This window comes from Betta splendens, chromosome 4, assembly GCF_900634795.4.
Source record: "Betta splendens chromosome 4, fBetSpl5.4, whole genome shotgun sequence".
NCBI lineage: Eukaryota > Metazoa > Chordata > Actinopteri > Anabantiformes > Osphronemidae > Betta > Betta splendens.
Window position 1 is genome coordinate 31,800,360 of NC_040884.2, and position 14,312 is coordinate 31,814,671.

General features: G+C 41.5%; 1 protein-coding gene across 3 annotated transcripts; it reads left to right on the forward strand.

Annotated features, from left to right (window-relative positions):
- Positions 1-10,926: 10,926 nt before the first annotated feature.
- Positions 10,927-12,859, forward strand: rpl36 (ribosomal protein L36). 3 transcript variants are annotated; one of them, XM_029148342.2, is made up of 4 exons: positions 10,927-11,055; positions 11,462-11,556; positions 12,399-12,615; positions 12,743-12,859. In XM_029148342.2, the coding sequence occupies exons 2-4, from the start codon at positions 11,464-11,466 to the stop codon at positions 12,841-12,843; spliced, it is 411 nt and encodes a 136-aa protein (XP_029004175.1). In that variant the 5' UTR covers positions 10,927-11,055; positions 11,462-11,463; the 3' UTR covers positions 12,844-12,859. The 3 variants fall into 3 exon arrangements, with proteins under 3 accessions (XP_029004175.1, XP_029004177.1, XP_029004176.1); XM_029148344.3 differs by having other exon boundaries at positions 10,937-11,055; positions 12,399-12,533; XM_029148343.2 differs by having other exon boundaries at positions 10,947-11,051.
- Positions 12,860-14,312: the final 1,453 nt, after the last annotated feature.

Here is a 14,312-nt window from a genome sequence, read left to right on the forward strand (position 1 = left end):
AACATGTTGATATAATGTTTGAAAGTATTGATTTACAAACACACTTTACAGTATGTAGACAATAAAACTACACACAACTACAAGAATCAAAGACCACTAATTAATTATGATTCAATTAATAAATTATGTATGTCTGCTGTCAGATGACAAATAAATAAACGTCAGAAATCAGGCATTGTTCATTTCCTAATTTATCAGTCCACACAGCACCGTAGCTGAGCCATAGCTGTCACGTGACAAAAAGAACAACTGTTACATAAGGATTCGTAGAAACAAATCAGGAACGAACTGGAGTGCCTGCTGCTCTACAGAGCTCGGCTGTCACGTGACGAAACAACGAATCATTGAGTAAGGACGCTTAGATGAGTGAGTCCTGAACAAATAATTTCTATTTCCTGTCCTGCTGACTGAGTTTAAGCAGCTGCTGCCATGTGGTGAGAGAAGGTACTGCATGGAACTGATCGAGCTGTCACTGAGAGGACTCGTTCCTCCCGAGTCACATAAAGGATTAGTTTATATTGAACTAATCGTTCACCAACAACACATTACTATTATGTTGTATTTAACTCCTAGTCTGAATTGAGTCTTTTGTCAGTTCGTCATCAAATGTTACATGGCTATTACCTTACCCCTGTTAAGTCCTTGTCAAGGTTTATTCACTTGTGCTGTGAGTCTGTGTTTGGTGTCTCCATGTTCTTTATTTAGGTCATTAGTTATTAGTTTGAGTTATTTGCTCTGTTAGTGCAATGATTTTTAGTTCTTGTTACTAGTTTGATTTATGTTTACATTTGTGTTTTCCTGCATAGCAGCACTATTAATTCTGTATTACCTTTTGTGTTTTACTGGTCATTTATTAAACCCGTTCATCATCAGTCCTGTCTGGGGAACGTTGCGTTTGGGTCCTCCTTTGTCCTCTAGTTTGTAGGCTTTAGTAGCCAGTTCCCCACTCATGGTGAGCGTTTCAAGTCTCGTTAGGCGCATATTTGTAACACTTATGAACTATCACACAGACACATTCAGAATAGGCCACGGGCCTACAGGCTGCAGCATCATACTAATAACCACTATCGGTAACTAAAACATCCAGTTATCAAGCACAAACAACACTACCTACTTTAATAGACACACACTGACAAATACTCCGTAATGTCTGTGTTACAGTGGTAGCGGTTCAAAGTGACTAGGGTTTTTACTGCAGTACCGACGCGTCGCCACGGTGCAGCGAGGGCGTCGCTGACTAAAGAATTTTAATCCTGCAGCCGGCTGAAAAAAATCCGGACGCTAGTGTCGTTTTAACCACCAGGTGGTGCAGCGTTGATTAGAAGCCTCCAAAGCACTACAGCGTAACTGAGGTCCGACTGTTCATTTCTACCTGTAACACACATATATTACACCCGACCTATTTTACTATTTAGTTTTTACTATTAAGTATCTGTTGTGTGCTAAAACATGGGGAGTGTGAAGGGCAACAACTTGTTGATGGCTTAGTTAACTGCAAAGTTATAATTGTTCTGTGTGGTTTAAAACAGGCAGCGCCACAGCAGCAACACGTTCTTGTTTTCATTCTCCTCAGCTTTTTCGTGTCTTTAAATCGTGTCTCTTAAAAATATGTACACACCCACCGCTCTAACATCTGATACAACACATTGACTTCACATAATACCATGATTATGCGTCGCGGTTTAATTAATATAATTGGAATGCGCAAGTAAAGACGTAGAGCACAGTTCATCTGCAACTACAGACGCTTATTTAGGTTTTAAACTTCCACAACTTGTTAATGAATGTTTTCCAATAGTCGTAGATTTTATGTAAATAACCGTAATAATCATAGGAATTTGTTTTACAGCAGCTGTCGACGCCAGAAATCAGCAGATCTACAGCGACGCATTACAGCAACATGTTTGTTCCTACGCTTGTTCCTCCACATCTGCAGAACTGCAGTTTGACTTGTTTTGACTGTGCGTGTCATTGTAACTGAGTGGCTGAGAGCACTTATTCGACCCGTGTACGTTTCAACATTTTCATTTCCCATCCGTCCATCCAGCCACTTTCACCGGCGTTTTCGTTTCTTTCGATGAGCGGCAAACGGATTTTAATCAAAGCACCGCCTTACAAACCAATAAAACAGGCAAAAATATTTGTTTTTTACAAAAAGACACAGAATTTGAGTTAATGTTTTTATTATTTGGAGACAAACGGAAAACACAAAAAGTCGTTCTCTCGTTACCTCTGCTTATAATTTGGTGGCGACATCAACCTCTTACACAAACACGTGACGTGTTTCGGAGTCATGTGTCCAGACAGAGAGTGACCAATACACAAATGTATGGATGTGCAAATGCAGGCTACAAGAGGAACGGGGGAGTGGTGCACTAGATGTAGCGAGAATTTGTTTTGACTGTGCGTGTCATTGTAACTGAATGAGTGGCTGATGTGACTTATTCGGCCCGTGTACGTTTCAAAACTTTGATTTCCCATCCGTCCATCCATTCACCTTCACCGGCTTCTCATTTCTCTTGCTATGGGCGGCAAACAGATTTGAATAAAAGCACCGCCTTAAAAACCAATAAACCGAGTAAAAATATTTTTAACAAAAACACATGGAATTGCATTTAAAACTGTTTGTTTGTTTAGAGAAAAACGAAAAACAAAAAACCTCTGCTTTTAATTTTTAATGGAAGCTCATCCGTGGATGGGTCGCGGGGCAGCAGTCTTAGCAGAGAGCTCCAATCTGCCGCTCGAATGAAACACGAGATCGAATGATATGTGATCTGTTTCGTATTCAGATGACATGGATCTGAGTTCGACCAAGCTTTTGTTTGTCTCATGTTTGCTCAGAGGCGCAAAGGCAAACTTCTCATCCCTCCCCTCCTCCGTAGAGGCGCATAGACATGCTAATGTGTTGCTACTACTCGATCAGCAGGTGAGAAATACTTCAGCTCCGGGACAAAGCTCCGTGGGAGACTGGGCAGCATCGGGCGGCGTGATCAGCTGCAGGACTCATTAATGCAGCAAGTAGTTTGTTCTACATATCGTAGCTTTCTGGTCTAATTTATTTGTAGCACTTCGACATTCGTTTAAAATATGCAGTGCATTTTAAAATGAAAATACAATTATTATTATTGGTTACCTTTATTGTAAACACAGTATTAATTAGACAATTTGGACTGGCGAAGATTTCCGCTTCTTCCATAATAATCATGGATAATCAAGGAAGAAACTGCAGTTCATAGATGTTATTCAGGGATGGTTTGATAAAGATTCAAGAATAAGAATAAGAATGCCTTTATTAGTCCCACAGCGGGGAAATTCCCATCAGCAGCCAGTTTGCCTGGTGCTAGTCCGACAGTGGAAGCAATGTGCAGTATAAACAGTAAAATAAAACACACACACATACAGTGTCACACAGTACAAGTGGAAACCTTGCTGGAATTTTTTCTTGGGTTCATCAGGACAGATAGATAAGGTCGGAGAGCAGACAGTGAGACTGTAAGGTGGGGTGGGAGGGGGTGTATCTGCATCAGTGTAGTGAGGTGTTGTTTATAGAAGTATGACCGAGGCCGACCAAGATGTTTACAGGTCAGTCCAACAGTTGTCCTTAAAGGGAGTCACAACAGGGGAAGAGGATAGATAGAGGCACAGCTGGTGAGCTAGATTGGACCCGGGAAGGGAGGGGTGAGGGAGAAGGGACAGAGTAATACACAGCCAATTCTAATACATTTTAACAATCCACGACTAATTTGTCTAGATCAATACTCCAATCTGTCAGAACTCAGGGCTTCATCGCTTCTTGTGGGACTATGGCACCCGTGACATCTCCTCAAGCCTGTCAGACAAGACTGTCACCATAGTAACCAAGTGTTCAGTCTGTCTGCAGATGTTATACCTCAGTCTCTTGTCTTCCTCCGAACGGGCTGAGATCTTATTAGTCAGTCCTGTAACCAGGGCATCCGAACGGGCTGAGATGTTACATATCAGTCCTTCAATCAGGGCCATCCTCTGGTTTAATTCCGTCAGCCGAGTAACCATGGCCCCCATCGGCATTTGCAGCTTCACGGCTGGTGGACACGCCAATGAGCCGGCCACAGTTCACACACCTTAACACTAGGACTACTGGGTTTTCTAAATATACCAGTTCCTACTACAAGGTTTTCCTACAAAGTTAACCAGCTGTTTATTTCATTATTCCCTCTTTCATGTTCATCTGTTGAATGAAAGTGGGCGAGGCCATCCACGTCCCAGAGCGGACGTGGATCGACGCCGGACCACCAGGAGCTGAGACGCATGTGGTCGGGTCTGGGCCACCAGGAACGGACGCAGGCGTGGCCGGGACCGGACCACCAGGAGCCGATGCAGACGTGTCTCCGCAGGAATCTCCGGCCCCTCCCGGAATGGCTCCTCTGTGCAAAGAAACAAGAAACCTCAGGCTCCGGGTCAGCCTGAACCAGTCCGGAGCCAGCAGTGCTGCGTGCGACTGTTGAGTTTGACGGAGTAGAAGCCAGGCCTGACTGGGCAAGGACGGAGCTTGACCAACGTGTTTTGCTACCTGGACAAGACTGGAGCTTGCACGTGACAAGACTGGACTGGAGCCTGAGTGTGACATGACTGGACTGGAGCCTGAGCGTAACATGACTGGACTGGGGCCTGAGCGTGACCTGAATGGACTGGAGCCTGAGCGTGACATGGCTAAGCTGGAACATGAGCGTGACATGGCTGAACTGGAACATGAGCGTGACATGGCTAATCTGGAACCTGAGCGTGACATGGCTGATGTGACTGAGATGCAGGGACTGATCTGGCTGCTGGCTGCAGCTCCCAGAGTTTCAGGGCCTTGCGCAGTTCAGGTTCCCTCAGGATGAGGGCGGCTTCTTCCTCGAACAGGTATTCCTTTGTGCTCTGGTCAGCTGTTGAATCGGCCGTGTTCATAAGGTGGGCGAAAAGGAATGCAAACGGAGGAGTAAAGTGAGCAAGTAAGTAAATCCCTCCTCAGTGACTGGAGTTTGTCGAGGAACGCCTGCACTCTGTGGTACTCACGCCACCAAAATTCGTCCGTCTGTATGTCGATGGCCTGTTTCACTAGCTCGAGCCGGACCTTTAGGCTGGGCGCTTCCACATACTGCTTAGCCAGCCTTCCAAGGTTACCGTGGATATCCTCCGGTAAACTCGGGCATGAAAACTCCATTATCCCAGCGAATGGTTAGTGCAAACAAATACATACAAAAGGAAAGGGGGAAAAAAACCCTCACTGACCTTACTAAAGGCTGGGCGCTGGCTGGGTCCGAGTGTGGCCAGATTGTTCTGTCAGGAATGCTCGGGTGTTGGACCCACATGTACAGCGCAGACACGATGATCAGTTGATAAGTGGTTTATTTGAACAAACATAGTCAGGGCAATCCAGGTCGTACACGGGTGATCTCAGGCAAAGTCACAAAAGGAGCAGGCAAACTCGGTTCCGGGGACAGGCAACGGTTCGGTAACCAGTGAGCTCGGCAGAGGTACAGACAAGGAGTGGGCTATATCGTGATCAGACAGTCAGGACGTTACCAAGATCTCCAGGCGTAGGTACAGACAGGGTGCAGGCAAGAATCTGCGGTCAGGTACAGACAGGATCATGCAACAAGGTAAGCTATACTGGAACACTGGAAAGTGGTATCGGAACTCAACGATCTGGCGTCTGACTGCTGGCTGAGGTGGTGCTTAGATGCTGAGGGTGATTACTTAATTATAGACAGGTGTGCATGGTGAACCGGAGATGGTATGGGAAACAGGATGAAACAGGTAGTCCTTCAAAATAAAACAGGAAGTGGAAAGTGGAATATGACAACATGAATGAAAACAAAAGTCCTTTCAAAATAAATCTGGACACAAAAACCCAGATCATGACAATAGCGGAGCGTGTCTTACTTGCATTGCCACAGTAGTCCAAGTGTGCGTTCCTGAGGGTCTGATGTCTGTTAAGCCAAACAGAGTGTACTGTTCTCTGACTGTGATACTTTAGGTAGGTGCTCAATAACACCAGGAACATTGCTGGCCTATTCTCTGAGCTTAAATCCACCTTCCAGGAGTAGTGTGTGCAGTCGACTCATTAGTAATTGGCCCGATCTTCAGATTGGAGGCTCTGCAAACAGTTATCTATGTAGAAGCAGCATTTTACAGACAGGCGAGCATCCTCTTCTGGTGCTGTATGCTTCCGCACATGAGCCTGGAGTGCAAGGGTGGTACAATACGGACTGCATGTTGTGCCAAATGGGAGCACTTGCTACTCGTAGATAGTCGGTTCCTGATCCACCTTAACATCCTGGCACAGAAATCGAAGGAAGGATTTGTCTTCATCCAGCAGGCGGACCTAATGAAACATTACCTTCACGTCACTACTGATGGCTACTGGGTGTTCTCGGAACCTGAGGAGGACTCCTTGGAGACTGGCTCCAAGTGTGGGTCCAGAGAGCTAAAGGAGCAGTTAAAAACTACTACTACTTCCAATTGTGCTGCACCAGGTGATGTGGCATAAACCAGGAATAGTCGCTCTCTTCGACTTTGGCTTGAGGTACTGCTTTGACATAACCAGCATCAGTGAGCTTGGGGATTTCTTTGGAGTAGATGAAAGCTTTCTCTGTGTCTTTGTCTAACCGTTATTCAGTCTCATGTAGCTGAAGCAAGACTTCTTTAGTTGCATGAAGAAGTGGAAGCCTTTGTTTCCCTAGTAATGCTGTTGCATATCTATTCTCATGGTGGAGGAGTTCAGCATCTGATGGGCTACATGTGGTGAAGAAGCACTACTGTGGAGATAGTTCATGGTGTAAGATGTTTAAAGGGCCTTGGAGAGTCAATCCTAATCAGGTATGAACTGCTGCAGGTCCACCAGGGTGTCCGAGAAGTACTGGTTCCACTGCGGTAACCAGATGAGGGTCATCTGGAAACGTATGGCAGTTTAACTCTTTAGCAGTAAAGGCTTTGTTGATCCTGTATAACTTACTAGGTTAGGAAGTAGAAGCTACTGTGAATGATACAGTAGCACCATGGATAGTGCAAACTTGTTGTCGGACTATACAGTGTGAGGTCTTTAGGCTTCTCTTGGAGACCAAGGTGAAAAGCAACATTATGTAGTAGTATCGTATGCTCTGAGCCATTATTTAATACTGCATAGGTGTTGGGTACACTATTACTGTATGGACGTTTTAACGTTTTAACCTTGTAAATATGATCCGTTTTCCAGTGGTCGTAGTGATGTACGTATTACTGCCACTGAACAAAAAAAAACTTATATCTTGTTATTACAAGATACTTTTCTAATAATGAGATACATTTCTTGTTAAAACGCCATGTTTTATCGTTATAATGACATGTGTTCTCGTAATAACGAGATACATTTCTTGTTATAACGCCATGTTTTATCGTTATAATGAGATACATTTCTATCATAACAAGAAACTTCGAAACAGATTGTCAACTCTTCGTCTCTATCGGCAAAAGAATCAAAGTGACCTCAAGGAAGTGCCATTATTCCTCATGGAAGAGCTCCAAACTAATGGGAAATTCTACGGATATAAGCAACAACATCTCAGGTGTATAAAGGAAGGATTTGTTGTGACCCAGAATACAGTAATGCATTTATTAAGCATTTTGGATCCTAATGGGGTTGAACTAAGATTGTGAAATCGTCTCAGATGGATTTATAGAAATCCTGGTCCAAACTTCATGTGGCCATTGACTCCTATGATAAACTGAAACCAGTGTAGTGCAGTGGATGGATACTCCAGGATGATCACGCATATTCTACTAACAGCGACACGAGGGTGATTGCAGGGTATTTTATTTCTAAAGTTCGATGGAAGAAAGGGACTGCAGCCAGGATTCGATCAAACATGCGCACATAAAAAGGCATAATGGAGCAAATGCAAACGTTTTTGCGTCAGGACCATGACGAATGTGCTAGGAGCTGCTTCATCTATTGATCTAGCAACCCCAAACAGTGTATTTAGAGCTGGTGGGCCCTCTTAAAGAAACAACATGAACAGTATTGGATGAATCAATTTCAGAAAGTTAATCACATATAAGCATTAGTAGCCTGGCATTGTACTTACTGTAGGTACAGTGTCTTTTATCTTCGTCAGTGTTTTTTGATTAATTACTGAAAATGTTCCTTTGTCCACACAACCTTACCATTTCATCATCATCAGCATTTCTTTGACTGAAGCGATGTGTGCACCTTGCACCTTTACTTGTACTAGTACTACCACTCTTGCTTGCATATAGTATTATTATATTAGTAGTATATCTTTCTCCTCCATTTCAGGATAAACTACAGCGAGAACAACCACATCATATGTCAGAGCAGACATGCTGTTGCTCCACACGGTCGTCCACACATGATGTATGTGCTTCCACAATTTTCCACACTTTTTGGTTGATGTGAACACTTGAAGATAGTGTCTTTAAAAGCAGTGAAAAAATGCAAAGAACAATGTATTAACAGAGCACCATACTGTATCCTCATGACAGCACAGTATCAATGCTGTCCTGCCTTGTGATGTCAGAAAACTTTCTACATGCACCAACCACTCCTGGTAAAGCTATTGAACTGTATCTGTTTCTAAGAACCCAAATACGCAAGACCTGTGACAGCGTTATGCTAAGGAGCAGGAGATTTTTCCAGGAACACTGAAACATTTTTATCTCTAGTTATAACATTTGCATGTACTGCATTGCCCTTACCTGTTAATACAATATTTTCATGAAGTTATTCTTTTCTAGACATTCTTATCCACACTGCACAATACAATGTGCTTGCTTTGTCTCATTAAGTAATCTAGTAATCAGGATTATTCACTGTGGTAAACAATTTATAATTGAATGTGTTGTTTTTTTTCCTGTCTGTCAAATATAAATGAAAATGATTGGCCAACTTGAATGTGTTTGTGGAAACACTGTTAAAAGGCACTTTTACACCCAATTTTATAAATGTAGTTTGTGAATGAGTAATTTGTGAATATAACTAAAATACATGTACACAATAAATTTGAACATTGTAAAAATATTTGTTGGTAAACCTTGTACCAAATATATTGCAGCAAGGTGTCTGTAAAACACATTTTAGTTGCGAAAGCAACAAATACTGCATGTATTGAACCAGTGAAGAGGAATTTTTACAGAAAAATACATAACTGGGTTTTGCATCAAAGACAACTGTACTGTTTAGGAACTCTACAATTGCCAATAAGATACTGTAACAAGACCTTAACAAAATGTACACACATTCAATGACAAGAATTCCAAACTAATCTAAAACAAAGTCAAATTTATAATCCATTGTTTTTCATCACAATTTCTGGGCAACATCGTTTTGTCTGAAATAATATAAGATGAAAATAAAGTGGTTATATTTGTTTACCACCTTTTATCTCAAAAATGTGCTCAGTACAGCAAATTACTGTAATTGTATGTGTATGTTCAGCCTTTATATAGTCCTATGCAACTCTAAATTCCAGTGCAACCTAATATTGAATGTTGTTGCACACACACTGTCAAATCAACTAAATTTAAAGATGGCATGCAGAGACAATATTAATTACTGCATCCAGATAAAACAATGTCTATTATGTAAAAGCTTATTGCTAGGTTGCTCTCCAGTTCAACCTGCAGCTCTGGGTAAGTCCGAAGCAGTTCCAGAACAGGCCTGTCTGATCCAACCCTCGGATGTACTGCTGGAAATAACGCAAACTTATTTTCTCTGCTTCAGTTGAAGGAGATGCATCTTGACTTGATGGACTTAGCCCAAAGGTGCTCAAAGTCTGTGCTCCTTATGATCTATGATCTATGATCCGATGTGTATGTGGTGTCCTCCACATAGCTTGTCCTTAATGACTACAGACCTGTGGCTCTGACCTATCACATCATGAAGGCTTTTGAAAGGCTGATCCTGGACTCCCTGCATTCTCTGGTCAAACGCTCTGTTAACTGTAATGGAAAAATTGTTTCTTCCTTATTCTATGCGGTTATTATATGATTTATGACTTATGTTCTGCAATTAATATCTTGTGTTTTGTCTTACATCTATTTTATGTATTTCACATTTCACCTACACTGTTCAATGCCTGTGTTACAGCCCCGTCTAGGTAAGGCGCATAACACAACCTGGTCCCACCCCAAATCCCAAACAAACACGAGACCAAGTAATTTCCCGTGGACTTATTATTATTACAAAGTGTATTTACAATGACTGATATGATATTTGTCCACCTTCTTTCAAGGTAACTATACACAATTAAGGCACTTTCCAAAATATGTGAAATTGTACAGGTAATGTAAATGACAAAACTAAAGTCTTAAAAATAAATCTAAAATTGTTTATTAAAAATGGAAATTGTGTTGTTTTTGTCTGTATATTGACAAGGTGTAACATTAAGATGTCTGCATTATATACTGTGTGAAGGAGAGATATCGTAGATCCTTCCTACCTGCTGCTGTCAGACTGTACAATCAGAACTGTTGACCACGTCCCACTAAAGTCACTCACCCACTGTATCAGTGGTTTATAAAGCAACCTGCTCTGCACAATATTTGTGTAAATCTGTGAACAATCATGTATATTGTTACTGGTACAAATCTTATACCCATTACTGTGCAATAACCCTGCAGTGACCTCATACTCACTCTAACTGTACTGTACTGCTTTGTACTGTGCCAACACAAACTGTTCTGTACCTGTATTCTCGCTCATCTGTACTGCTGTTGTGAGACGTAATTTCCCCACTGCGGGACTATTAAAGGTTTTCTTATTCTTATTCTTACAAAATGTAACTTTTTAGGTTAAGAAATAATACATTATATTTATTTTACATAAAACTTGTAAAATAACCTTCATTTTAGTTTGAAAAATTTAAGTAATTCTGATAAATAGAATTGTTCATATTTGTAATTAGTTTTACCACTTCCCGCCGACAGGGGCACTAACTAGAGGACGAGCGCAGGATTGTCTTCCGGGTGAAACGTTCAATTACCCGCTTCGACTTGTGAGTTTCCTTCCGCTTTGACCGCCATCGGCATCAGTAGGTATGATTAGTAGAGTTATGTGTTCTTGTTTGAACCGACGAAGAATCCTCCGCATCCGCCCTCTTCTGCCATTAAAAACGACAGTTTTGGACTTTAATAACTTTCTGGCTTGCCTCTGTGTATTATGTTAGAACAACGAAATTCCAATTGTTTAGCTGCATCGGCGATTAAGCAGCAGCGTCGCCGACATCGGTTTAGTTGGGTTGATTCAAACCATAAAACGTCAAGCAGCACAACCACGGTAACTGCAGCGTTACAACGACATCTGTCTTGAAGAGCCCAGTGCGGACCTCCCCACCTCCACTGTTAAAATGCTTAAAGCGTGTTGATGGCAACAGAGCAGCAGCGGCGTCTGATAAATGAAGTTGTGCTCGGCTGCTAACGTTTACCTGTGTGCTTCTTCCAGTCATGGTCGTCCGCTACCCCATGGCCGTTGGCCTTAACAAAGGCCACCCTGTCACCAAGAACGTCAGCGCTCCCAAACACAGCCGCCGGCGCGGGGTGAGCCCTTCTTACTTTTACGATTAAGATGGTTTAAGCAGGTAAGTTGAGTTTAATATATTAACACAGATGTGAGGTGCGGCAAGTGAATCATCATCATGTTATGGTCTGTGAGAAGAGTTGTTTGTGTAAGTGATAACCTGGAACCTTCTCACACTGCACATCAAGTAATAACGAGTTGGCCTGAAGCCTGTCAGCTCAATTATAGTGAAGTTGCTTCTGCCATGTATCATTTTCCTTGTCTTAACATGATTCATGCATTTGTGTTATTTTATAAAAAATAATTATTGAATTATAATAAATAATATAAATAATTAATTATTTATATGTTATGCCATATAAATTAAATAAATAATTTGACACCCCTCCACAACAGATGCACAGGCAACTCAGAAATTGTAGAAACACAACCTTTGTGTATACAAAAACTAGATACTGATGCCATAGGGTCATTCAGACTAATTATTTTATTTTTTTATAGTAGTACTATAGTTCTATAGTAAAGTGCACAGTGTCCCTTGTAAGGTGATAAGTAAACATACTGTATTGACATATAATTGTCACACTGTAAAACACATTGAAAATAGCTGATTCATTTTTAACTTACATGCAAGCTTTCAGTTTGAAGTGGTTAAATTATTTACAGCAGGGTGGAACACTGTCCCTTGTTCATGCTATGTTGTGCTGAAATTGATTTGAAGACTTCGATGTTAGCTGTATGGAGACAACTTTGGGACTGTAAAATAAAGCTTTGTGTAGAATTCAGAGCCCAGTTGCCCATTTATGATTCTGGTGAATAATTGATGAGGTTGTGAAGCTAATGTATTTTGTCTTCTGTCCAGCGTCTCACCAAACACAGCAAGTTTGTTCGGGACATGATTCGTGAGGTTTGTGGGTTTGCTCCCTATGAGAGGCGGGCCATGGAGCTGCTGAAGGTGTCAAAGGACAAAAGAGCCCTCAAGTTTATCAAGAAGAGGGTGAGTTGGCAGTTATCTTGGACCCACGAACACTCTACAATTGTGGATCACAACTACCCCAGTGAAAACCTATTGCTTACATGTAAGCAAACTAAACTGATGGCCCATATTTTTTGTAGACTGACGGTTTAGCTTACGAGGGATAACTTGTGGTTTTACAGGTAGAAATGTCAGACAATGCTGACTTGAGCTGATTGTTTCTTCCTCAGATTGGAACTCACATTCGGGCCAAGAGAAAGAGAGAGGAGCTAAGCAACGTGCTGGCTGCCATGAGAAAAGCTGCTGCCAAAAAGGACTAATTTCACAATAAATGTGTGAAACTCTAATGTCTGTTTGCCTGTTTGTACTTGCAATGTTTGAGTAACCTTGAGGTTGTTTTCACTCCTCAGACGCTCGGAAAGTTAAAGGCTTTCGTTTATTGACATCAAACTGCTTATTTTTACTTGCTGTGGTTTTTGAGCTGGTGAAAACAAGGCTTTTTAATAATCTCAGCTATTAAAGAGTTGGTGGAAGTGTAAAGTCTCAGTAGCAAAGTAAGGAAGTTGAGGTTTGTTTATGGTATATTTGTTATCCTCGGGCACAAACGTTTACTGATCTAGTGCCGGTAAACAGATGTGAGCATTTACGGAGTTACCTGCTTTATTAGCCAGCAAAAGTATTATTTAATAGTTCCACGCAGCACATAACAAATGGGATCAAGCAGCTTTATATAACCAATATTGGAATTCAAACAAGACTTTTGATAATTTGGTTGAGGCTGTTACCAGACCAGGGAGTACTGAACATGATGCCAGTATCCTTTGTTATATCAAAAGACGATTAATGCTCTCATGGATGAACTCAACAGGATTCATCCTCTTTATCATGACTTCAAACCTGGAAGTGTCAGATTTATCACTTGTGAAATTCCTTTCCAGGATCCTCAGGCTGGCACCAAGGAATAACGGTCATAAAGCTGTCATTTTGGCTAATTAAGAATGGAAAGACCTTCATTCAAACCCAGAGTTCTGGTGTAGATGCACCAGAACCGTCATCGGTCATGAAACCAATGCCGTTGTATTCAGTGGACAATACGCTGTCAGTCAAGTAAGATTGGTTTATAATGTTTATTCACTAACTTACATAATAGTAAAATGATTGGTGGGAACAACAAATGTCCTCATGCAACACTTCATGTGTTCCTTTGTTTGCTTAGGAAAGGTAAAATTTAAAATGTCATTTACCTCCTAGTTCTGTATACGATGCATATGTCTTTATGCCATCAGATAAGATCCATAGACATGGTAATTGTATTATGATAACTATAATAACTTAGGAGTTTTACATTATGTTACTACATAGTGGCAAAACAATTTATCATGTGATAACATTCCAACCATTGCAACATCATCAGAACTCCATCTGAGATTCCAATGGTTATATGTATTTGATTTTCATTGTTTATGCATTCTTCATCTTCATGTTGATTGAAATGCCAGAATGCATGTTTGTTGTGTTATAGTGTGATGTTACTTTGAGCTTGCCGAAGAGAGAAAGGTATAATTGATCCCAAATCTAGGATTCATTTAAGTAGGATAATCTGATAAGGTGAGAAGTGGGACTTTATGAGCTGCATGCACTCCCTAGCTCTTAATCCTAGTGGCAACCACAAGGTATTTAGTCAGGTGCAAACCTTCTCCTAGTCGGATTCCATCTTCCTCTCAACTTCTCAACTTAACCTTCTCTTCTAAATCACCGCTCCCAAACACAGCCGCCGACGCAGGGTGAGCCCTTCTTTCT

Coding starts and splice junctions, on each gene's coding strand:
- rpl36 (XM_029148342.2), top strand. CDS start 11,464: ATGGTCGTCCGCTACCCCATGGCCGTTGGCCTTAACAAAGGCCACCCT. Junction 11,557..12,398: donor AACACAGCCGCCGGCGCGGG/GTGAGCCCTTCT, acceptor TCTTCTGTCCAG/CGTCTCACCAAACACAGCAA. Junction 12,616..12,742: donor TGAAAACCTATTGCTTACAT/GTAAGCAAACTA, acceptor TTTCTTCCTCAG/ATTGGAACTCACATTCGGGC.